The 26483-nt window shown below is 49.7% G+C and overlaps 1 protein-coding gene across 1 annotated transcript in view; it reads left to right on the top strand.

The window, feature by feature from the left end:
- The window catches only part of PRMT7 (protein arginine methyltransferase 7), a 645306-nt gene that overhangs the window by 19214 nt on the left and 599609 nt on the right, over window positions 1–26483 (top strand). The window contains exon 2 of the mRNA XM_078670716.1: window positions 291–483. Coding sequence (XP_078526842.1) covers window positions 389–483 — 95 coding nt within the window. The 5' untranslated portion in view covers window positions 291–388. The remainder of the gene's footprint in view (window positions 1–290; window positions 484–26483) is intronic.

Here is a 26483-nt window from a genome sequence, read left to right as displayed (position 1 = left end):
AGAATCATCCTAAAGTGGGGTTTTCATTGATCTGAATTTGGAAGAATGCTTTGAGATAAAACTATTGTTAGTATCAGTACTGGTGCGAGTCAGAAGTATGATTTGTAATTTATAGCATTATGTAGCTTCGTCACTACAATAATACTGTATAACATACCACTAGCGAAAATGAGACAATGTTAAAAAGATGCTTTGCTCAAGGATACTTTCAGTTGTGTTGCATGTGCCATGTTAGACTGTAGGGTCTGTATCTAAATTCTCCTCTAATGCACTTGCTTATTTTTTTGTAGCGTCTTAACTGGAGTAAAGCATACCAAGGGAAAGAAGCAAGCTCTAATCCACAAAGAAGTTGTCCGTTATTGTCACCAGAGTCTGACTCATTTTTGACATGAAGGTTTTCTGCGGTAGGGCAAATCCCACTACAGGAGCAGTTGAATGGGTGGAAGAAGATGAGAACTATGATTATCACCAAGAAATTGCAAGGTAAAGAATTATGGCTATGGAGAATAACTAGCAACAGAGCATTATTTGTTTATTTCTTCTCTTTAGGTGGTAACTTTTAATTCTGTCACTAACAAACTTGCTTAGATTGCAGTTCCTGAATGGAAGTACAGCATTACATATCATGCAAGCATACCATGGCAAAGTATGGGGTATGGGGAAGGGAGACCATGTCATTTAGACAAGGATATCAATCTGGGGGAGGAAGGAGGTGAAGTGGGGAGGGCAGAAACAAGGGTACTATGTTCAGGTTAAGTAGTCTGGGAAAGCTTTCTGCAACATTCTAAGTGTTACCTGACATTTAGTCTCAAAGGAAAGGCAATGTGGTGGGGGGGTGGAGGTATGGGGGGGGGAGGTGAGTGTCAAATGTTGTTAAACCCAATGGGTATTTAAGGTAGTGGCAACAGTCAAGAAAGTGTACCCAGACACTGACAAATTTATTCAATCAGGCATGGAGTTTGTACACTTCCCACTCACAAGTAGCAACCCATGTAATCTCAGCATGCCAAACGGGTATTGTGGTAACCAACTGCGGTCTCCAGTGGCATAAGATGCACAACTCGGGTACTCTCAGGGATATTACCAAACATATTTGTGATTTGTTATACCCGTCATATCGCTTGTGTCATAGTGGGGGCCTCCCCATGTCCTGGCCCAATACTGAGACCATCTAGGGCAGGGCCAGAGTCCGTGAAGCAGGTTGCATTGTTGTGTGTTATAGCTCTAGAAGTTGGAGTGAGGTAGAAAGGGTGCCCTACACAATTTACAAGGTGGACCAGTAGCAGTTGTGGAACACATTTGAAGTAAAAAAAAAACAACAAATCAACTTTACTTCCCTAAGATCTCTTTTGGGTTTCCAATAGGGACAAACAGTCCTCCTCTCAGTAAGCCCTATTCAGAGCCATCTGCCAAAACGATCTGGTATTTGACACTGTCTGTCTAGAGAAGAGGTGGTCAATCACAACAAAGTATAAGCCTGATGCTACGTCTCTCAATTTATTAATGTAGCTAAGATTGATCATTCCACTAGTGTCACATTTCAGCCCCCAAACCTGCCATGTAGGCAGTAAGTCAATTGAAGGGTATGCCAATGGAATGTCTCTGGTAGTGAGAATTCCGTTCATAAGGCATCACAGGCTTTGCTGGTTGCGAGAAGCTGCTTTAGGTAGGCAATACCTTTCTGCTCCCAGCATGGCCAGTGCATACCAGATGCTCTAATATATATGCCAGAATTGCACTAGAAGGGCACGGAGGTGTGTGCCAGGGGAGTCTACCCCCTTTTCCTTTTGAACAGATCCCTTTGAGTGTGAGGTACTGGAGAAAAAGGATCTGAGTGTGTCACAAGACATAGGATTGTGAGCCCAAAAGAGTAAGGGAATCGAAGAGACCTTTCAGAAGTATTGAACCCGAGCAATTCTCAGAGATCTATCCATCAGCTGCAACCAGGAGCAATTATAGGGGATTCTATGAGCACATACTCTTAAGCAGGGTTAGGCAGCCAATCCTTCCTTGGTGGCAAAGATTACTCAAGATTCGGGAAGCAGGGCCTACGGAATAGACATCGGTGGTCTGGGATTCCTTCAACAGTAACCTAGATTTTTCCCTACCTTTACTTAATGCATCAAAGATGTGGTGCAGGCTTCCTTGTCCATATGTCTCCGCACTTGCCGCTCTTTGTCTCCTGCAACCTTGCAAGGGTTGTGGAGCCTTTTGGGTGAGCGGAGAGCTCAGTCTCTGTCGTTTTGGGGGTAGGAAGATGCGGTTTCATTTTAAGTCGTGTCCATTGAGTCCAATACTTTTTTTTCTGGGCCTGCGTACTCCGATGTCTTCTCTGTAATGATGATAATTATTGTGCCATGTACTAAGAGACTGCATTTGATGTCTTACTGTCTGAGTTGTGGGCAGAGAGCAAGGAGGCATCTCCTGACATGGGAGTGCTTCCTGGTAAGACCGCCAGAATCCACTTATCACCTTAATGAAGCGTTTCCCCTTCATTTTATCTATTTATAGGACACTCTGCTATGAACGTCTAAGATGAGTGCCTTTTTTTCCCTTTCCTTTCAGATTTTTATTTATGTTTTCCAGTAGTTAACCATTGCAAGAACTTGCTTTCCCTACAATGAACTAGTACACACAATTTGTTAAATGTCATGTTTGTTCTTTCAAATTAGTTATCTGTTGTGCAAATAGTTTTTCTCACTTTCTCCTGATTATTTAACAACTACAATATCTTGTTATTAATCTCTCCTCATGGACTTGTCATTCTCCTTTTCCAATTCCTGTGTTTATCCAAGCATTTCCCCTAGCCTCATCTTCCTGTTATTTACTGAAACGCTGCCCCTGTCCATATCCCTCTGACTGTTTGGGTTAGCTTGGCGAACTAGAGGAACTGTCCCGGTCAATCAACAAATGACTCAAGGGCCTCCTCTAAAGTTATAAACCTGCCCCCTGCTTACAGATCACCCTTCCTTTGGCATCCTCCCTCCCTCCAGGCTGTTAATGACATATTGTTAACATATTTTTTTAAATGGCTGCAACCACCCTATCTGCAGCGATATACTGAATGAGGGACTCTTTTGACCATGGCCTCCCATGCTGTTTCAACCTGCTGTACAATACATGAGGCAGTTGGTTCTTGCTTAGAATTAGACAGATTGGCAGTGTCCTCTCCTCTCTAGGCTCTTGAGCAACTTTTTCCTTAAGCCTCTCCTTCTTCACAGCACGTTGCTGTGTGTTGGAGCTGTGTAGCTATATAATAGAGTGCAAGGTCTGGAAAGTCGAGCCCTCCCCACTCCCTTTACAATTTTAAGACGTCAAGCTTGGCTTTTTTTCTTTACCCAACCCACACCAGTGAGATCAGAAGACTGACTATTTCTGTAAATGTTGATCGGGGATTGAGCTCATAGTGTTTAATAGCATCTACAGGCAACGTGGGAGGGGCTCCATTTTGGCGCAGCTACTCTTTCCATAATGCAGAGTGGGATGGAATATCAGGAGTGGATTTATGCTTTTAGCCTGTGCATTACCCTTCCCATATAATGTTACGTTTGTAGTTCTGCCCTGCGAGCCACCCAAATCCCCAGTTGTTGGAACCCCGGCAGCTCCCATTGTATTCCTGTCCTGGGCAGCTTCTCCTTGGTTTTCTCTACCAAGGCAGTCAGCGGACGGAGAACACTTTTATTCCTCTTATTACCCAGTCCGGAGGCTTCCATAAAATTGTATATTTCATACAGGAGAAGGGTGACCAAGTCCTTATGGTGGCTTAAGTATGTTAACATTTCATCTACAGACATTGCCACTAAACTTAGTATGTATATGTAGTTGTGAATCCCAAGGGCTGCATTATTACGCTCAGCCAGACCACCAGTGGTTCAAATGCTGAGGTGAAAAATAATAATGATAATACGGGGCATCCATACCTGGTGCCCCTCTCTATGCTTTATCTATCGGAAATCAAGCCACCAGATGTGACCCTTGCCATGGATTCCTGATACAGCAGTTGAATAGCCCAAATGCTTTGGTCCAAAGCCCATTCTAATGAGGACCATGATCATATATGCCCGATAAAGTTGTCAAACACCTTCAAAATCAAGTTTCCCCAGGCCACATTCCATTTGTTCATTCTCTTTGGTGTGTATTAAATGACTGAAGCGCCTTAGGTTCATTACCGTGCTACGATCTCGGATAAATCCATACTGGGCCTTGTGTACTAGGTTCCCACCGATCCTCAGTAGTCTATTTGTAAGTATTTTAGAGAGCACTCTTGTATTCACATTTAGTGTGATAATGGTCCACACGAGCTTGACTCTGCTGAGTCCTTGTGTTTGGGCTCCGTGACTGTAACAGCTTCCCTTGTGGTCTCAGGTAATGTCCCTCATTCCTTAGCGTCCACATTATTTTCCAGGAGTCTGTCTGGGACTACATCCCAAGGACTTGATTAAACTCGGAGGGAAGGCCATCTGCTCTTGGGGTTTCTTTAGAAGGTAGCCCACATACAGCTGCCCCAGTCTCCTTTCTTGTGCTATCTAGCGTAGCTTTTCTCTCTTTCTTGTTGAACCTCAGAAGATCAACCTTCTCCAGGAACGCTTCCGTCCATGATCTACAGTACAATGCTTGTTTGCTATACAGGTGAGCCAGATACTTCGAGAGAGTGTCATTAATACTGATTCATATCACTGCCACCATTTTCTATGGCTTGTTTAGGGTAAGTATTAAAGGGGTGTGCCCCCTCTTTTTTAACAGCCTGGCAAAAATTCTCATGGATACATATCTCCCTCGCAGTGTAATGTTTTCGGAATTCTGTCAGGTGTCCCTGTCTACTGTACTGAGGTCTTCTCTGTATCTTGTCTAGCTTCCAATCTTTCTCTCACATGTGCTGAACTTATGGCTTCTTCCGCCTGTAGTTGTGCTAGCCTTCCTTCTTTTGGGTCAAATTACGCTGTAATTGTCAATTTGTGTTGTATATTTTACATGTGCATTTCTCGCTTATTGCTTTCAAGGCCTCCCATTCTATTGCTCTGGTATCTGTTGACCACCCAGTTATTTTCCAGGTAGGCTTTCAACAACACCCATATACCTGTATGCAAAGCTGCCTCTCCCGGAGCATCTGGGTTTAACCGCCAGACCATAGTCTGCTCCTGCTGCCTCCCCCTTTATACTCTATCATAAGTGGAATGTGTTCAAAGGGAAACCTGTTCAAGTACTGTGCACTCTGTACCATAATGCTAAAATCTCTTTATTTCAAGATGCGGCCCAATCTGCAATGTGTACTATGTGTCATCCGGCACAAGTATTGCCTGTGTGTCAGGTGCATAGTTCTCCAGATATTAATGGACTCCACTCTTTCCATAACTTCCGTTAATGCACCTTTTCTATGTGGCTTTGTATGGTGCGTGGGAGGATGTTCATTGATATCCCGTCTAAAACTCAATTACAGTTCCCTATCCAGATCAAGGCAAGATCAATGTAGGGGAGTGTAAGGTTCACTAGAGTCCAGTAGTAGGTTCTGTCTTCTGCATTTGGGGCACATGAGTTCAGAAAGCAAATTTCAACCCCAACCAGAAGTCCGTACAATAGCATATATTCCTCTCCATCAGCCTGTGAATGCCTGTGCTCGAAGGGCACACCAGTGCCAGCCATATTGCTAACCTCTGCTTTAAGAGTAATATGTAAAGAATAGCATCTGACCCCTCCATTTCTTCTTCATTTTATGTGCTTCCTCATCTGCCAGATGCATCCCTTGAAAAAGGGCAATTCCTATATTGTGTAGCCTAAGGTAGGTGTGTGCCCGATATCTTTTTGCAAATCCATTCAGTCCTTTAGCATTCCATGTGGATATTTTGATAAAACTAGTCTCAGTGCTCATCATCTCAGTGCCAGGTTGTGAGTGCATTGTAGTCTGTCAAGCGACCTCCCAGGGTAATATTTACTTATATAGGTCCCAGATCACCCCCATCTCTGGGGCATCAGTATGTATAAGCAATGCGTACCAATGTCAGTTTATGCTTTGACCTATAGTTCAGTCTTAAGCCCATTTGTATGATCCAACCAACCCTTGCCTAAAGGGCTAGCTGATCTTCTCCCCGGAGAGTCAGGCTCTCGAGTACCCTATGCAATGGCTAAACCACTCCCTCTCAAGCCACGGACTCCACTGTTCATATCCTCTAATCTTTTACTCTTGATCACAGGGCTCTCTCCTGGTCGGGGTCCCTTTTTCACAGTTTAGTTGTCTCTTTGGGCCCCCTTCCCTCTTGTTTGGTTTCATTCTTCTGATCCATGTTTTTACTCCACTTTTCCCCCCCTCCATATATTCTACACATCACATCTCATGTTATACTGATCATATGATTTAGCACCATAGGTGTCCATGCACTTTTCTCCAAGTAACGTTTGTATCTATACTCTGCATTGATGTTCCAGCTGCCTTTGTTCCGCTGCCTCAGTCTTCCGCAGTACTATCCTTCCCCCAACGTTTCTGTTTGGGATAGTGTCTATCACTCCTTCACCATCCAGGTTGCCAGTGTCCAGCATTCCATCTCGATGGAACACAGTTCACCCATCATAACCTGGTGATCCACTGCATCTACGTTTTCCCTTATGGGGCCCTTCTCTTTGGTACTCTCCCCTGCAAGAACTTCCTGCTCTGTCAGATGTTGAAATTGACCCCTTTCTGCTGTCCATCTCAAACTACTCCCAGACCTATTCTGAAGAGCTAAAGTAGCAGTATTTGCCTTCATGGATGACCCTCAGCTTGGTCAGGAATAGTATGTACTTCAGGTTTATAGCTTTGAGTTTGCGCTTCACACCCACAAAGGTTTTACACAGTTTTTGGACCTCTTTTGTGTAGTCAGGGAATATTCCTAATTGTTTGAGCTTTATATTGGTCTCCTTTGCTCTGAATTTTTCTCGGGATCGCATCCTAATATGATAATTGAGGATTTTGGTGAATATTGGCCTTGTGGCTGCACCAGGAGGCGATGGTAGGGACAATACCCTATGAGCTCTTTCTAGCCCAAGAAATGGTGTAAGACATGGGTTGTAGAGTGTTCTTAACTCATTGCTCCAGAAAGTTCTCCAGGCTGTCTATCCCCCTTTGTCCTTTCTGGGGACCCCACAAATCAGATATTATTACTCCTTGGCTTCCCTCTATGTCTACAAGTCTACCCTCCCAATAGGTGAGCCTGATCTGAGCTCAAACATACCGTAGCTTTTAGCCTAGCTACCTTTACTGTGAGGTGTTGCTCAAATTTCTCTGTTTCAAGGGACCTTGTGCTGACTTTGCTGAGATCAGCCGGCACAAGGTTCACGTTCACTATCGTGCTGCTATCTTGTTCTTTAATGCAAACTTCGATTGCTCTGTTATTGGCAGGAGTTGGGCCCCTATTGATTCCAGTAGTGTTGATGCATCACAGCTGCTCTCAAAGCCTTCTCTGTTTTTTGTTTTTTTATAAAGATATATTTATGGTATTATATACAAATTATCACACAGGACGGAAAAAGGAAAAGAAGGCAGACAAAATATCAAATGGGTCCAGATTATGCAGCAAAGAAATACAGACTGTTCTCCACTGGCACTCCCAGCGATCATAAGCACTTTTGGTACAATGAAACTGATATTCTACTCACCAGGTGCCCATCTCGGCATTCAATACGCCTATCACAGGAGGATACTTGCATCATCAAATAATGGTAACATACGCTAGTGCTTGCTCCACCATTACAGATATATTACATCGATTATGTGGGCAGCCTTCCAACGTCAGTCTAATGTACACATACACCACTCATATTCATGGTAACATCATACTAATAACGAAATTCAAATGATGGAAAAGAAAGGAATAGAAGGAAAGGAAGAAGGAAAAAGTAACTTGTGCAGATGAGTGGTATGGATATGTAGAAGCACTAAAAACCCAAGGGAAGTGACAGCAGAAACGACCCACAAATGGGTCCGTAAGGGAGCCCCCCCCTCACACCCCCAGTAGGCACCGCGCCCGCATCTGGCTAATGAGACCCAAGCAAACCAAAATCCATGCACAGCCCCAAAATCCATGCACAGCCCCAGCGCAAATCAAACCCCTGGAGCGTCGGGGGACTGTGGAAGAGCAGCCTGTATAGTGGCACCGGGTTGGGGTCCGTGACCTAGCCCACCCTTCTCCCTACTAGAGCCCGCCGGTTTCTCCCACTTGGCCAATGCCTCTCTAAAACTTTGGTAATTGGACGCTTTCTCGTTCCCTTAGCCTCCTACCAACTTAATACTATGCCCTCTCCTCCAACCCATGTGATTACATCCCTGTTCCAAGCTGCAAACTGTGGCCCCTCGCAGATTTCCACTCCAACGCTATCCTGCGCTTAGCGAGGCCCAGCGCCAAGTCTATCAACCTGTTCCCTACCTTGCCCTTAAGCAGCCTGGGAAAAAGGCCAGCAGACACGTCTGCATCGTGGGAGCCAACACCTGTCCCAATGCGTCTCCGACCTTACCCAACACAGCCTCCCAGAAAGAACGTAACCTTTGGCACTCCCAGGTCATATGGCCAAAATCAGTATCTGGGTGGGCACATCTGGGGCATAGTCGCACCTCCCCTCCATAGGTCACGTTGAGCCGGTGGTGCATCATGTAGGTCATATGCGTATAATTGAGTTGAATATATTTCAAACTGGTGTTCCGGGAAATTTTTGGGGGATATTGGAAGACCTTGCGCCGCTCAGTCTGTAAGGACTCTGCCCCAATCCTGTCCCATCGTGCCCGCAACTCATCCAGAGGGCTGACGGAAGCTTCTAGTAGTGTGGTATAAAGCCAATTCACCAAGTGTCCAGCTGAGCCAAGAGTGAATAAGGCATGAAGGATCCAGTGTGTTGTCAGTTTCTTCCCTCCCGCCGCCCTATAAGCACGCAAAGGGGCGTGTCATCGCCTTGTACTGCAGGAACTGACCCAGGGGAGCCCACAGCTATCAACCAGCTCTGCAAATGGAATCAGTGCCTTATCTAAATAGCAGTCCCCAACATTATCCAGCCCAGCCTCTGACCAGCGAGCCAGTTGGTCACTCGTGAGTATAGATTGTGGGTCACCATGCGGTAGCCCCACAAGAGGCAACATGGGTGAATACTTGGTGGATTGCTGCCCTACTTTGTGAAATCTTCTCCACTTCTGAAAGGCTGTACTTTGCAGTAAGGAGTAGCCGTAGCCGGTAGCAGCAGCTTCACCGTCACCAATTTGGGACTGGACGCCGGGTCTGACAGACCCGTTCCCTCCTCGTTTACTCATTCCACCCGAGTCCTCCGTCCGACATAGGGTGCTGTAGAGTTTTCAGAGACACCCGTGGGCACCATCTCCCCACACCAAATTCTGCAATAGAGCATTCAGGGGGCGGAACCAGCTGCTCGGCATCAACACTGGGAGATTTACGAAAAAAGGACAACAGCCGGGGCAGCATAACCATTTTGGACAGGGTAATCCGGGCCATAATGGGTAATCGTAACGTGCTACAAAAATGTACCCAAGAGCAAAGGGAACGCAACGCCCCTCCCAAATTCCCATCTTTTAGGTCATCTAAAGCGTGGAAGACGTGAATGCCCAGACCTTTAAAAGTGCGCTGAGCCCAGAGTGTGTCGGTCGGCAACATCACAGGTCTGGGCAATGGCCCTGCTATTGGAAACAGATGTGTCTTGGATTTATTGAACCTGAGGCCTGAGAGCAGATCGAAGTCGTCCAAGATATGTAGAGCCTCGGAGGCACCCTGAACTGCCTCCTTCAGGTATACCATCAGATCATCCGCGTACAAAGAGACGTGGTATCGCCGCCTGCAGGGCAAAGGAGAGTGGGGAAAGGGGACACCCCTGCCGCGACCCCTGAGAGATCCTATACAGCCTGGAAATGGTTCTTCCCATCTTGACTCTTGCAGTGGGCGAGGCATAAAGAAGCCACACCCACCACACCCAGTCCTCCCCCAGACTCCCCAGACCCATTCGCCGCATCACCTCAAATAGGTACTCCCAGCTCACCGTGTGGAAAGCCTTCTCTAAGTCGACTGATAGGACCACCGCCTGTCGGAGGGCTGGAGCCTCTGCATGGTAAAGTATGGAGTAAAGCCTGTGAAGGTTATAGGAAGTGCAGCTAGAGGGGATAAACATATTCTGGTCAGGGTGGATCAGGGACTTCATATGTGGGAGAAGCCTACCCGCCAACAACTTGCTCAGGATCTTAATGTCCAAGTTGAGCATGGAGAGAGGCCTGTAATCCCCAACTCCAACTCCCAGCCTCTTGGACTTAGGGAGAGGGATCATGAGCGCCTTCTGGGTGGAGTCCAGCAACCCCCTCCGCCTTCAAACGCCTCTGCAAATAACGTGACACGATGCAGGGCTATGGTGTCAGCAAAGCGCTGATAAAATTAGGCCGGAAGGCCATCAGGCCCGGCGTCTTACCAGGCGCCAGCGACGCAATGGCGGCCCTAACTTCCTGCAAGGTGACCGGGTACCCCAGCTCCTCCTGTGCTTCCGCCTCCAGCGTACAGAGCTGGAGAGGGCCCAAAAAATCGTTGAATATCCGACAAGGGGGCCGCGGCAGGAGCCTCATACAACTGTTCGTAATTCGTCAAGAAGGAATCATTAATTGCGTCCGTCGTGCACCACGTCCCCTGAGTCCAAGCTAAGTTGTGTAATGGGGGCTCCCCCCAGTTCAGGTTTGATTAGCCTTGCCAACAGTCGACCCTCCTTCCCCTTCTCCCTCTGCACTCTATCCAGGTAATCTGTGTAATTGTAGCACCTCAGCCTGCCTATCACGTCGTCATAACGTGCACGCGTTTCCTGTAGTGTCACCTGGGCCACATCATCCGCACCCTGTAGATTGTTTAGTCTGTGGATAGTCCCCTCCAAGAGTTCCCGGCGAAGCTCTCTATGAGCCCTGCACGCCTGACGCATACAGTGGCCCAGTATAACCACCATTATTAATGTCATATCAACCACAGGAGTGGCGTCCTCCGATCCCCACATGGAAATTGAACCGGTCGTTGCTCAACTATGTCCCCCTTCTGGGCCTCACTACTGGCACTCATATATACATACTTTCCCATTAATGCTAACACAGCCTCCTCACCTCAGGTGGAGTGGGAGGCATGCCTCCCACTCCACCTGAGGTGAGGAGGCTGTGTTAGCATTAATGGGAAAGTATGTATATATGAGTGCCAGTAGTGAGGCCCGGAAGGGGGACATAGTTGAGCAACGACCGGTTCAATTTCCATGTGGGGATCGGAGGACGCCGCTCCGGTGGTTGATATGACATTAATAATGGGCTATATGGTCCGATAAAGTATGCCCCAGGTTTTCGGAATGGATCTTATTAAAGATCACCAAATGGCGGACAACGCCGGTGAAAACGGGAGGCTTCCGAGGCGGCTTTGGCGGCAGGGGCCGCGGCCATGGAAGAAGACGGGGCCGTGAGCGAGGCCGCCGGGCCCGCGGGAAGGCAGATGAAAAAGAGTGGGTGCCGTTGTTCTTGTGCGTCTGATTCCTGCACCCCGCGGTACTGGCATTGTGTCTGCGCCAGTCCCCAAGAAGCTGCTGATGATGGCTGGTATCGATGACTGTTACACCTCAGCTAGGGGCTGCACAGCCACACTGTTCAACTTTGCAAAGGCCACCTTTGATGCTATCTCAAAGACCTACAGCTACTTGACCCTAGATCTCTGGAAGGAGATAGTCTTTACCAAGTCTTCATACCGGGAATACACCGATCACTTGGCCAAGACGCACACCAGAGTGTCTGTGCAGAACACCCAAGCAGCAGCTGTTCCTGGCACAACCCCCACATAACATGTTCTGCTGTAAAATAAAGTAGTTGGAACTGTTAAAAAAAAAAAAAAAAAAGGAAAATGGATCCATAAAAGTCCGGGGAGCAAAGTAATGTATCAAGCCTAGTATGTACTTTGTGAACCGGCGAAAAGGAGTACTCCCTGTCCCCAGCATGTTGCCGTCTCTAGGTATCCTCAAGGCCCCAGTGGGATATCCAGGTACGGAATCCCAATGTTGTACGGTGCGGCTGAGTCCCCAGTAGGGGAGGGTGGGAACGGTCAACTACAATATTCGCAACACAGTTAAAGCCGTCCCTCAAGATTAGGTGACCGTTCAAACAATGAGCCAGGGAGGCGGAGAAAGACTCCATGAAGCCGACCATGTCCTGATTTGGTGCATATACATTGCTTAGCGTCACCTACTGCCCACTAATCTACCTGTGAGCAGGGCATACCGCCCCTCCGTGTCAAGCCATAAGTGTTCAAGGGCGAAGGGGACCCCAGGTTTCACCCAGATCAACGCCCCCCTGGCTAAGGCCGAGAAGGTGGTCGCAAAGGTCTGACCCCTCCACCTCCTCTTCAACTTCTCGGCCTCCTCCTTGTTAAGTTGAGTCTCTTTGAGGAACGCAATGTGCTCGTCCCTGCGCCGCAAATAGGAATACATGTTATGCCGTTTGGCATTGTACCCATACCTCGAATGATCCATGTTAGGAACCTTACAGTGTTAGGTGTACTTGCCATGTCTGTAGGAACACACCCCACATAAACATGAGGGGGACCCCTCCCCGCCCACTCCCACCTTCATGCCCAGCCGCCCTCCTCTGCAAACAATAAAACAGAAAATTCAAACAAATTAACCCCCATGTCGAACAACTCCCCAGCCCAGCCTGACAACTGTCAGTCGCCCAAACAGCATGTGAAACACAGTCCTTAATGAGGCCCTAACCCAGTAAGGCACTCAGCGGGGGGGGGGGGGGGGGGGGGGGTGACCGATAAAGACCTAGTTCTGATGCACAAACCGTCTGGTGTGCGCTGGCCCCTCAAGGAATAGGTCAGCTCGAGACCAGGGTCCTCCACCAACAGTTCGGTAACAGACCAGGAGCGCCTCAGTGTTCAAGCAGCATCAGATGACTTCATCATGTAGTGTAGTTCCTATATTCCCAATAGGCTCTGCGCATTGGAATAATATAAACAGCAGTGTAGACGTAGGACTGAGGTCATCTAGGTCTCTACTGACTATATTAGACTTAATTAGTTTTGCCAGCTAGCTCAGAGGTCACTAGAAACGTTCTCGAATGTTCAGGAAGGAGTTAACTCTCCTGATTAGACAAGAAGGGATTAGTTTCTGACAACCGCATAAACATGACCACTTTGCTCCCTCAGAATAAAGAGTATATATCTAGAGTCATGTGAAAACAATAGACAGCTATTTCACTCAGTCAATCGTGCATACTTAGTTTCACCAGAGTGCAGAGAAATAGAGAGACGGACGTTTTCAATAAAAGGTGTTATTTATTGAGCAGTCTTCTTTCTCATGCAAGAGAAATGAATTGCCACAATTGCAATACTTATCATGAAGTAAAGTGCGTACAGTAAAAGTAGTATTATGAAATAATACTGTAAAAGCATTGATATGGTTTCTTAGCCATATGATACTTTAAAACGGATAAAATATATACATACATAAAAACATTGACTAACGTACTCAACTGGTGCTTCTAAGATACACCTACCCCGGTGTACCTGACCTAAGCCTAATACGTGGGAAGGAGTAAATAAGTTGCAGTTTAAGTTAAGTTGGTTTTTGCCAAGGAATCTGAATCAAGAATTCTCTTAAGGGTTTAGTCAGCTCCGTACCTTGGTTCTAGAATGAAGGAGGTCTTGTATCTCTTTCTCAGGACTCGATCTCCCAGCAACCCGCAAGGGTGACTGGAAACACCGGAGCTGGATTTTCTCGGCTGGAGAAAAAGACAGCGTCTTTCTCAGTGCGTCAAAAGGGAGGGGCGGCTTCCTTCGGCTCTTGCATCAGCTGGGCTTCGGGCAAGTAGATAGCCGCTCTGCTCCAAACCACCATGTGTTTGCTTAAGGCAACGTTGGTATATTTATACCTGAAAGGTGCCGGGTTTGACTTAAGGTTGGACATAAGACGTCACTAAGAACTAACAGTTCTTTCTGGACTCCAGGAGTTCTTGTGTAAATCAAAACAAAAGCAGGGGGATTACCCGGGCTGCTGGAGGCTTGGTTTGTTTAAATAATAATAATAAAGAAATTTATAAAGCGCCTGGCGACGCCATCTCGGCGTGTCCCCGCGCTATGGAGATAAGATAAGTATAGTGGTTGTGGTAGGCTCCTCCGCCCAGCAGAGTGTTTAAAGATTAAACAGGTGAGTTTTTAAGAGTTTTCTGAACTTAGTCTCTGATTCTTCCTGTCTGAGGCCAACCGGGTGCCGATTCCAGTTGCTTGCCGCTAACAGTCTGAATGAGCGGCCTCCCAGTTTTGCTCTTTTTTACACTGGGAACCCTCAATAGGCCCGTCCCTACTGAGCGTAGTACTCTGTTTGGCTCATATGTGTGTACAATGTCCTGGAGATAGGATGGAGCTTTATGCCATATAATCCTGTGGCATATTAAGAGCGCTTTATACATGACTCTCTTTCTGACCGGTAGCCAGTGTAGAGCCGCAAGAGCAGGTTTAGAAGCTGCTCTTTTTGGGAGTCTCAAGACCAGGCGGGCGGCCGTATTTTGAAGAACCTGCAGGCGCCCCATGCTTTTTGCTGTGGCACCTAAGAGTAGAACATTTCCGTAATCCATACGGGAAGTTACCAATGCTTGAGTCATGGTGCGCCTGGCCTCCAGCGGAAGTAAATCTAGGGTGTGGTTGAGAGTTTTTAACACCCCAAAGCACTTTCCCACTAGGCGGTGAATATGGCCCTCATAAGATAGTTTGGGATCAACCCACACTCCCAGGTTCTTTGCCTCTTTACAGGGAATGGGCGTTGGGCCCAAACAAGCTGGCCAGCCGTCCAGGTAGAGTTGTTCCCTCCAATCACCATAACCTCAGTCTTGGAGCCGTTAAGCTTCAAGCAGTGAGAGTTCATCCAACCTGCCAGGGCCTGCATACAGGCCTTGAAGTTAGATGCCGCTGTTGAAGGTGCTTGGTACAGGGAAATCAGCAGTTGGGTGTCGTCAGCGTAGGAGACTAACTCCACACCGTACGCTTGCACCACCTCTGCTAAGGGGGCCATATATAAGTTGAACAAAGTAGGGCTCAGGGCCAAGCCCTGAGGCACCTCTTGTTCTAAGGCTATAGCATATGATTTAAAAAAGCCCAGTTGAACCGGAAAGCTGCGGTCTGTGAGGAACGCTTTCAACCAGCCTAGCGCTGACTCAGTGACACCTGCTTTGTTTAGACACTGTAGCAGGATGGAATGCGCTGCGTAAAGAACGCGTTGTACTTTCTAGGAGTCTATGGGAGTAGCCTTGCTGTATTTGGACCGCATTGGCTATTACTAAATATGGATATGATTCTTATGCCTTTATAAGGATATTTTGTGTTATAACCACATAAGGGCATAAATCGGGAATATCGAATTAGGGTCCTAGATAGAATCACAACAGCCACTCCACGTATTAATGTCTATCATTACTAATTACTAAGCAATATTAAACATATTAACGATGCATGTGTTTTCCAACCCACCCCAAAATACACAAATTGCATTTGAAATGGTGTATGGCATATACACAAAAATGAGTATTGGTACTGTACGTTTTTCAAGCAGTGGTGCCATTCAGTTAAATGCATATATATATATCAGCTGAATGAATTGCGAAAATTACACATGAAATGGCTCCGAATACAGAAAAGGTCAAGACCATTTCATCACATATTTTATACAATACTGTACATGTGCTAGAGGCTGAGGTAAAATATTCTCTAGTATCTCTAAAAATAGAAGCTCTGTTCTCTAAGAATAGTTCTACTTTAAGCAGAGTACCATTTTTAAAAAACAACTGTCTATTAGCGACTGCGGAGAAATTATAGTATCACAGTACAGTTATATGCAATATCAAAAGTTTACAGTCTTTTCTATTTTCTCCCCAATAGCCCCGCAATCCCATGGCCATGAAAGTTACAATCATCATACAGCAGGACCGTGGCATTCTGTACACTCAATCAATACTTGCCCATTCAACAGTATGCCAACAAACCCCAACAGTTATGTTCCCCTCCCTCCCCCCCTGTGGTGTGAGTGTGCATAGTCATGCGGATACATCAAGTGTTGCGTGGTCAACAGCCGCGGGACAGCCTCTTGAGGGTGACCGCAAGTGGGATGCGCGCTTCGCTATTCCTAATCATCATCTTCATGTAGCGGAGCAGCTACTATCTGCGTTAACAACTCCCATGCCCTCGCATGTTCCAAAATCTTTTCCTGTCCTGAACGTTGCGCTTGCCTCAACCTGACCGCGCTCTCACACTTCGCCCATTTAAGAAGGTCCGCCTTCCATCGCTGGTAGGACGGGCCCTCCTTCGACTTCCAGTGTAATGTTATCTCTCTCTTCGCTAAGATGAGCCCCAAATCTATAAATTTACTAGTTATTTTTGTCTTAGGTGTATGGGGGAACCAAAGCAGTAAACACGTGGCCATATCATAAGTGAGCTCCCTACTGGTGACTTCGTTCAGCAGCTCGCCGACTTGTTTCCAGTAATCTCTCAATCTCGGGTAATGCCAGAGCATATGCTCTAGGTCCGCCCCCCCCTTCCAAGCACCTGGGGCATGCCGCATCGTGCACCTGGAAGTATTTCTGAATTCTGCCTGGCGTCAGGTACGCCCGGTGCAGGATAAAAAAATTTATCAATTGCAGTCTCGCGTTCCGCGTACCTTTCCATGTTCGTTGGATTATACTCCCCCATGTCGTGTCTGGTATGGGTTTGCCTATCCCCTCCTCCCATTTAGTTTTTAAATCTGTCAGTGGCTGCAGCCCCTCTCGTAGTATCCTGGAGTGGAGGCAGGTGGCGGCCTTCACAGTCCCCGCTGCCATCACTACATATTGACATGCCAGCGTCGTTGTTGGTTCAGTGTGGCCCCCCCTCCAATGCTTTCTGATCGCCGCCACCACCGCAGCATGAACTAGAAAGTCGCCCAGCGACAGGCCATATCTGTCTAGCAATGCCTCAAACGTCAGTAATTCACCCTCTTCATACAGATCCCCCACCATCTAGATGCCCAGCTTCTCCCAGTCCTCCAGAACCGACCAGTCACTCCCGTGAGGAAGCGCAGTCAGCATCCCCAACGGTATCTCCGGCGCGTACGGCTGCTGCACTCCCGCCTTGCGTTGACTGCTGTTCCAGCACGCCCTCAACGTGGTTTCCTCTAGGGATAGGTCCCTAGGGTGAAGCGCTTGCTGCAGTATTATATACGAGAGAACATGTCTCTGTATCCCTGTGCCTCGTACTCGGTCAGGGCCCCGGAACTCCATGGCGACCGCCTGTGTAAGAACCTGCAGCTGCGCCGCCAGGTAGTAATTTTCAAAGTCCGGGACCGCCAGCCCCCCTTCCAGTTTAGGTCGTAGCAATTTGTCCAGGGCAATCCGTCTCCTGCCTGCACCCCACAGAAAGCCCACGACCATTGATCTCAGCTCTCTGAACACTGTTGGCGGAATCCATACCGGAAGTGTCCGGAAGTAGTAAAGGAGCCGCTGCAACGCCACCATTTTAAGTAAGGCTACCCTTCCCAGTACTGACAACGGCAGTGTGGACCAGAACGCCAAACTACCCTTCAAGGCTCGTACGCACCGTCCCACGTTCCCCTCCAAGACATTCGCGGCCTCATGGTAGATCCGAACTCCTAGATATGTAATGCAGCTTGGTTCCCACCGTATCTCCCGGGGGAGAGTTGGGATCTCTGTACTCGGGTGGACTGGCAGAAGGCACGTCTTCGTCCAGTTCACCTTGAGCCCCGACAGGTCTCCAAACCGGGCCAGCAGTGTGACTGCCTCTCGCAGTGCTGCTCCCGTGTTCTCCAGATATAGTAGGAGATCATCGGCGTACCACGAGATGCGGTGCGGCATAGCATTCCGCCAAAGCCCATCAAAGCATCGTCCCGACCTCGCTTGTATAGACAGGGGTTCTATTGCCAAAGCAGACAGCAGCGGGGACAGCGAGCACCCCTGCCTCGTCCCTCTCTCGACCGGATATCGGTCTGATATCAGTCGCCCAAGCCGCACTCTCGCCACCGCCGATGTGTAGAGAACTTTGACCCAAGTCCCAAAGTGCGGGCCCAGACCAAACTTGTCCAGCACTGCATAAAGATAGTGCCATTCTAGGCTATCGAAGGCCTTTTCTATATCAACAGAAAGCACTGCTGGGGTATCCAACCCACGATGGTCCGCACCCAACATTCCCAGAAGCCGGCGTATATTCGTGGAAGTGTTTCTGGTCGGGATAAATCCGGCCTGATCCGGATGCACAAGGGTGGTCATGTATGGCAGGAGCCTATTCGCCAAAATCTTGCTCAGGATCTTCTAGTCCGTCGTCAACATAGATAACGGCCTATAAGATGTGACATTCACGCTGCTCCTGCCCGGCTTCAGGAGAGGAATAATCAGCGCTTCCCTCATAGATGAAGGTAGATGACCCAGTTCTTTAGCTTCCCTATAGACCTCTAGGAGTCGTGGGGCAATAAGATCTATGTATTGTGCATAAAACTCTACTGGGAGCCCATCCGCCCCCGGAGTTTTATTCCGAGCCATGTGCTTGATGGCACTGCGCACTTCAGCCATTGTAATGTCCCCTCCTAGTACCTTAGCCTGGTCTTCCTCCACTCGTGGAACCTGGCATTCCTCCAGGTACTCCACTAGCCCGTCGCTGTTTTCCTGCAAGCCGCTTTCATACAGCACCTCATAATAGTCCCGAAAGCATTTCATGATCCCATGTTGGGTATACACCACAGTGTCCGGTTCCGTCTCCATCCCCAAGATGGGACCCCCTCGTGGCCTCGGGTCCACCAGCCATGCCAATAGCGCCCCGCCTTGTCTCCCTCCGCGTGGGTCTTCTCACTGTACTTTTTGTAATCAAAGCTGCGTAGCCTTTCTACCTCCACTGCCACCTGTTCTTTAGCCGCCAATAGTTGTGTATGCAGCGTCTGTTGTCCAGGTCTCTGCTGTTCCAACACCCTCAGTTTCCCTTCTGCCTTGACTATGTCATCCAGTAATGCCTTCCGCATCCCTGCAGACTTGCTAATACATAGCCCTCGGGTCACAACCTTAAAGGCGTCCCATTCCACTGCTCTGATCGACGCCGTGCCCGCATTGACTGCAAAGAATTGTTCTACGCCTTCTCGTATTGCAGTTTGGTAGGCCTGGTCCTCCAGAGCTTCCGGGCGCAGCCGCCATGTCGGAATGGACGATGTTGCCAACTCCCAGTTAAGAGAGATCAGCAACGGATTGTGGTCTGATAACGTCCTGGTAAGATATTCTGAGAGCCCCACCGACCCCGAGCACAGTATTGCGTCTATGCGCACGTGGAGCTCATGGAGAGCTGAAAAAAAGGAGTAGTCCCGGTCGCGGGGGTGCTGACTACGCCAAATGTCCACCAATACCCACCTATCTTGCCAAGTCACCCTAGACTTAGTCAATCTGCGCACTGGTGAGTCCATTAGCGGAGGGTGAGATCTATCCAGGTCAACATCCGTCAGGGAATTAAAATCACCGCCCACCAATGTAGGGTTAGTGAAACAGTGGGCCAGGGACCCCGATATGTGTTCAAAGAAGTGAGCCTGGTCAGTGTTTGGTGCTTAAAGGCTACATAGTGTGATGTCTCTTCCGTATAGCCGGCCCTCCACCGCCACGTATCTACCCCCCGGATCCACTAGTTGTCGCGTGACCTGAAAAGGAACCCCAGCCCGGATCCATATTAATGTACCTCTCGCGTATGCTGAATATGACGTGTAGTAGGCCTGTCCCCTCCACCTGCGTTGCAGTGCCTGCCCCTCTGTTGCGGTAAGATGGGTCTCCTGGAGGAAGGCGATCTGAACCCCCCTCCTAACCAAATACGCATGGACCTTGTGTCTCCTTGTCATTGTATGCAGGCCGCGCACATTCCAGGAGATGCAAAGCAATTCAGGTAATGCCCCCATCGCTAATTGACCTGCCCCCTCCACTCAGTGTCATGCACACACCCACACCAAGCAGTCCACCCCGTGAATCAACATATCCAGCCCTCCCCTCCCTCCCCCCCCCCAGAACAGGACCTAACAGCAAGGTATCAGCCCCCATCCAAACACAATCAAACAAACCCAACATTCAACAACTTTCCACAGTAGCCACTGCAGATGTGCCTTAAGGGCCGGTAGGGTGCAACTCCGGACCAACAGGCAGCTACGCCAGCCCTCCGCCCTGGCCCCTTAGTGGTAGTCCGAAGTATCCGACCCCTATGGGTAATAACAGAGGGTCGGTGCCCTATTACAGCTGGGAGCCCCAGCCGCCATCAGTCGACTTGCACTACTCCAGTTCAGGTATCCAGCACCACGTCTGCTGTGTGCGGGGTGATCTTCGGGCCCTGGATACTGTCTGCCTCTGACAGTTCAGTCTCAGAACACGTTTTGTGCCCTTCAGATTCGGTTCCCCGCTGTGATGTACTTTGTTGAGTCCCCGAGAGCGCCCTCACTGCGTGCAGAGCCGCTTGCCTCTCTTCGCCTGTTTGGGAAGTCGAAGGTTTCCACGAGCCTTGTCGCCGTTGGCGTATGCGCTGTGACTTTCGGACTTGCGTAGTCTTATGTTGCTCTGCAGCATTGCGCTCCGTACGATCTGTCCCCGCTTTATAGGTTTCCAGCCACTCCCATGCGTCTGCAGGCGTTCCAAAGAAATGCGTGGTGCCATCCAGTATGACCCGCAACTTGGCAGGAAATAGCAAGGAATATTGTATTCCTTCAGCTCTGAGTTCGCGCTTAACAGAGAGAAAGGACGCTCTAAGCCGCTGAGTCTCATAGGTGTAGTCCGGAAATATGGTTACTTTACTGTTATCCACTTCAAATGGTCTATCTCGGCGGGCCCTTTGAAGCAAGAGGTCTCTGTCCTTGTAGTGCAGGAGCCGTGCCACCACTGGCCTCGGTGGGCAACCCGGTTGCGGGGGTCGCGCAGGGACACGATGAGCTCGCTCAAGTGTGAAGAAGGTGGTGAGGCCCTCAGGTGCCACCATTGTCCGTAGCCATGGTTCCAAGTAGCCTATCATGTCGCCTCCTTCTATTTTTTCGGGTAGCCCCACCACGCTTATATTGTTGCGCCTATTCCTTCCCTCCGCCTCCTCTGCCCTTTTCTCCAGGGTCTGTATCCGCTCCAGAGCGGTCGCCTCCTTGCCCTCCAAAGCTGCATGAGCCGGTGCCAATTCCTGCAGCGTGACCTCATTGGCTTTCACTCTATCTGTTAGTTTGGCGTGGTCCGCTCGTAACAACCCTAGTCCTGTCGCCACCTGGGCAATGTCTTGCCTTAACGTGTCTCGCGTCGCAGAGATGGCCTCCAGGATGCGGTCCAGCTGCTGTTGCAAGTCCGCAGGCCCCTGTGTTATCTGTTCCTGCGTTTCCGGGTCCGCAGCCCCCTCCTGCTTCCCATTGGTCTTGCCCATGGTTACCTGGGCGTGTGCCTATCCCCGTTCTGATGGGGCTGTGTCCTTTAAGCTGGTGACCGGCAATATTCCTCGCAGTGTCCCTCTCTTGCGCCCCAATCTCACAAGGCTTCCGGTATTACGGCCGTGTTGAGTGAGGCCACGACCACCAATTGGACTCCCCACACCAGTGCTCCCGCCGTGAGCAACCCACGCCAATGTCCAGCCTCTGATCCGCTTTCCTCTTTCGTTTATGCGCCAGTGGCCACAGCGAGCTGCGCCAACCTGCTCCCCTGCGCCTTTCCAAAATCGAGTGCCCCTGTCCGGTGGCCCTCGATATTGCGGCCGTTACAACTGATCCCCACTCAATGTCCAGTGGTCTACCACCCGCAGCCTGGTGCCTGCAGTCTGTTCAGTGGCTCAGTCTGGCCCCGAGATATCCGCTCCCCACTCCGCAGGCCACCCCACACAGCTGCCCCGACTAGCGCTAGGAGGCAGGTTAGGCCCGCTATCCGCGAAGTCCTGCCCGCAGGCTCAGCTGCTGGTTCCTCCGCCCTACGGTGGCCTCAGTAATGTCTCCCGTGTGATCGATGGCGCCCCAGGCCTCACTGCTGTACGGTGGCCACCCGGCCGTGTCAGGCCACCCTTGACTGCGGCCTAGGTCGAGTTGGAGGCCCCCCTAGGCCCCTAGGAACCTCAGGCCACTTCCCCCGGCTCGCAGGGCGCGGCCCGCTGGCCCCCCGCTCCCACCACCACATCAGAGGGTTCAAGCCAGCCGCACCCCACTCACCGGTACTCCGCAGTCTGTGCACTCCAGCCGCTCTCCCGCTACACTTCTTCTCCACAGCGGTGCACGGACAGCCAGGCACCTCCTAGTCCCCAAGCGACGGCTCCTCTCAGCTGCGCTCACCACCAGCACTTCCCGGCCAGCTCCTCCGCATCCAGCCTTACGCCACGAGACCGCCGGTCCTCATCGCAGTAGGTCCGGCTCCCCGCTCCCCCACGGCCAAGCTCCGGCGGTGTCCTCAGCAAGGTCGCCTCCTCTCCAGCGGTCGTGCTTACGTCTCGAGCCCCGCCATCATGAGAGCCGGGCTCCCGGTGCAGCTCCGCTTCCCAGGGGTAGCAGTCTTCACCCCAGTCGCCACATCCTCAGCTCCTCGAGTAAAGGCCCCACAGGCCGCTGGTATGGGACCCCAGGAGCCGCCTCCATATCCGGCGCAATCGCTGGTCACACGTCGGCCGTCTTCTCCGCCACAGCAGTGGCGGTCGCCATTACTCTCGGCCTCTCCGAGGAATCGCCAATGCCCTATTCGCCGCTCCTGTCGGTTTCAGACGGGCCTCGACCGCACTCAGGTCACTGACTCCGTTCTCCGATGCTCCGGTCTGCGATGGGTCACTTTCCTGGGTCCAGTGTGATTTTAAAACAGGATAATTGCTGGGCCAGGCTCGGAGCTCCGAGCTCACGCCGCCATCCCCATCGGCTCCGAAGCCACGCCCCTTTAAGCAGAGTACCATGTGCCAGAAAAAAGGTAAATATTTTGGAAGTGAAAAAAAATAATTTCGCTTTCAGGGAAAAATAGTTCAAAATGTTTTCAGTAGTTTTGTTCCCAGAGCTTTTTATGCTTTATTGTGGCACCTGTGTCATCTTTGTAATCGTTTTTGATCCATGTCTGCATGTCATTATTGTAAGACTTGACACAGAAATGCGAATCGCACACTATCAGTGTCGGGAATTCACGATCGGCATTTTCAAGCGCCATCTTTAAAGATCTTATTTCAGCTCGCTGAGCTGTATAGTTTCTGAGTGATTCAGTTTTTGTGATTATTGGTCTGAATTTACCAAAGCGCCAGCGACCTTTAACAATCGTGCACGCTGCGTTGTAGGATTTTTTCTCTACATCGTAGTGTTGTGCAAATCTGTCCATGTAGATTACACATGTGTACTGTTCGAGAGGGCAGAATTTCGATTGGCAGAGGATATTCTTGTTCGTATTCTAGATCTTCTAGTTTTTTCATTTTCGGGTCAAAATAGTGCTTCACGTCTTCTGCAGCAAGGTAATTTTCCCATTGTATCCATTTTGGATCAATGCCACTGCATTCAGATTGCGTGGGCTTGTTAATGCCTCAAGGGCTGATTCTGCTGTTAAAACAGATATCCTCCTGCCTTGGGCTTGGGCTCTTTCTTTTGCTACAGCAGTTTGAACCGCTATTAGAATCTTTTCAGTAGAACTGAATTTCATTTCAGCTTGTGTGTACAAGTGTGAGCACCACATCTACCAAGCCAACACAAACCCATTCCTTGAACATCTGTCCCTCTGGCGTCGCTACATCGACGACATCCTGATCCTTTGGAAAGGGGACCGGACGAGCTGTGAGGCCTTTCTCACATGGATTAATCTCCAAAACCCACACCTGAAATTCACAGGAACCATCTCTGAGGTATCATTACCCTTCCTGGACTTAACCATCAGACTAGACCCTACGGAGATTACTACCACCCTCTACAAGAAAGAGACCGACAGGAACAGTCTCCTTCCATACCAGAGTCACCATACCAGGGCCCTAAGGGACAATCTGCCCTTCGGGCAGTTCCTGCGGATCCGCAGAAACTGTACGTCAGTCACAGACTACCAGCGCGAGGCCTCTATCTTACAACACAAACTCCAAGAGAGGGGGTATCCAACTAGACTTCTAAAACAATCAGCCAAACGAGCTCTCAATAACAATCGGGAAGCCTTGTTGGAAACACATCCAAAGCCAGTAGATGACGTCATCACTTGTGTAACAACTTACACGAAGAACTCTAACTTCATCAAGAAGACCATCAACTCGCATTGGGGTACTCTGAATTTGGCAGGCTTGGACATTCCACGTCCACGCTTTGCCTTCAAAAGAACTGCTAATCTTAAAGATGCTCTTACCCACACTCGACCTAAGAAATCTAGCGCCAACCACTTGAATACACTCTGGGGCCTCCCACCTGTTGTGGGCCACTTTAGATGTGGCAGCTGTATTGTCTGCCCTCAGTCCATACAGAGCAAAGAGTTGACTTTGTCCCAATCCTTCACGTGGCGTATGACCAAACACACCAATTGCAACAGCAGTCGTTGTATTTACATGCTCTCTTGCCCATGCGGCCTCCGATATATTGGCATGACAATGCGCCCTGTGAAAACAAGGATAATTGAACACAACAGCAACATTCGCTGTGCCAAGACCCACACAAGGCTATATGAACATTGTAAGAAAGCCGGACATTCAGCAGATAACATGCAATGGGTAGTGTTGGAATGCCACCCATCCATCAGTCAACAATCTCTGTATAGACTGGAACAGAGGTGGGTGCACCGTCTACAGTTAGACTCTTGCGGATTGAATGACTCCGTCCCTTGGAATCAACTAGCCAACTAACCCTCTGACCTGTCCCTCTCACCTTGACTAAGATTGACGTCACTGCCAGACAGTGTATGCAGACACCTTGTCTGTACCCATATGAGCATGTCTGGTGTACCCTTGCACCTCCCTTTGAATGGATGGGCTAGGTCCACGCACCCCTCGATGGCATCACCGACAACCATAACTCTTCCAACTAATAATAACCTCTGGGGCCCGCCTTGTTTGGCCTCCTTGGTATCTGCCCCGTGGACTGACTTGCTTGGTCATGTGCCTATATCCAATGTTCCATCCATTATACTCTCCCCAGCCCGTCACCCCCTTACCTCCATTGGGGCCAGGCTACCACGTGGGGCACCGCTCGCCCTGCGCTATTATGGGTCCCCTCTCTACCCCCGCTCTCTCTACCCCCGCTCTCTCTCCCCCCCTGAAAAAAACGAGGGGCCGCCCACTATCACCGCCTCCACCAACATTGGTTCCTTTTTCACCCCCAGGGCCGTGTGCAAACTCACCCACTGGGTTTCACCTGGCGGGTGATAGCGGGTGACTGAGGCTTCGCACTGATGAGAAACGTGCCTTTTCCTAAACCCTACACCTCTTTGCTCACGTTCCCTTACATGCAGCAACACCTCTATCTCCTCCCTGAGATGGCCCTGAATGGTTCCCTGCCCCACACGTCATGGGACACACCCCGCCGCCCGCCCTCCCTACTTTCTCCACTCTGACATTTAACCGGCGTGTGGACTCCTGCGCAGTACCGGCTGGTTCGCGTTTTCACCACACGCCGCTGCGAGTGGGGGTAGGTTTCTATCGGCACTGTCCCGCTGTGGCTAAGGTAAGCTTATAGGACCCCTTCCCATGGGTCTTTTCAGTACTCTTCTGACGGCCCCCTAGGGGACCGCTCGAGGCGGATTTCTCCGCCCGCCTGCGGTCAGTGGTAACAGCCCCCGCCGGGTCTAGCGGTCACGCCTGCCTCGCGGCCCGGGCCCGCCACCTCGCAGGCACTTTCCTACTACAAACGGGGCTGCCTGACAGCTCTCCGCCCATCCGTTCTGAGGCTCCCTTGGGTGGCGCGGACGGGCTGCAGCGAGCGGTACCGCGGACTGTGGCTGGGACTCGGCCATTCCGACCAGCATGGCCTGACGGGAAGTTACCTTTAACGGTCCTCTAGTGACCCCGTCCACCCTTATAATCAACTCATCATCCAGTTGGGTCAGAGAGGTTAATCCTATATATTGTTTTGATGCTGATTGCCTCTACAGGTCAACCCCTCTAGCACACGCCCCACTGGAACCAGCCGCGCAGATAGAGACAACCTTGAGATTGGTAAGTCCATATCTACAGCGAGCACCAGTGCGAAATAAACCACCTGCTAAGCACAATTTAGATGCACTCAGCATATAGAAACTCTCTATTGTGCTCTCCCTCCCCTTCCCCCCCTTGTTGGAGAGTTTCTTTACATTGTTCAATGTTAACTACCTATGCGCGGTTGACACTAGAGGCGCTATTACTTCTTTGTATGATTCCTCTTGTAAATATCAACATTCCCTGTATTTTGTTTGTTTTTTAACTGGTTGTCTTTGTATAATTACACCAAAGGCGCCTTGATCCCAATTAAATTTCCTTCCTGGGACCACTTGGTTATAAAGAGTCTCTCTCTCGTTCTCTCGCACACGCCCTGCACAAACCCAACGGTCCTGCGAT

This window comes from Lissotriton helveticus, chromosome 12 (assembly GCF_964261635.1).
Source record: "Lissotriton helveticus chromosome 12, aLisHel1.1, whole genome shotgun sequence".
Taxonomy (NCBI): Eukaryota; Metazoa; Chordata; class Amphibia; order Caudata; family Salamandridae; genus Lissotriton; species Lissotriton helveticus.
Note: the sequence above shows the minus strand (reverse complement) of the source record. Positions and strands in the feature narration are given on the sequence as shown.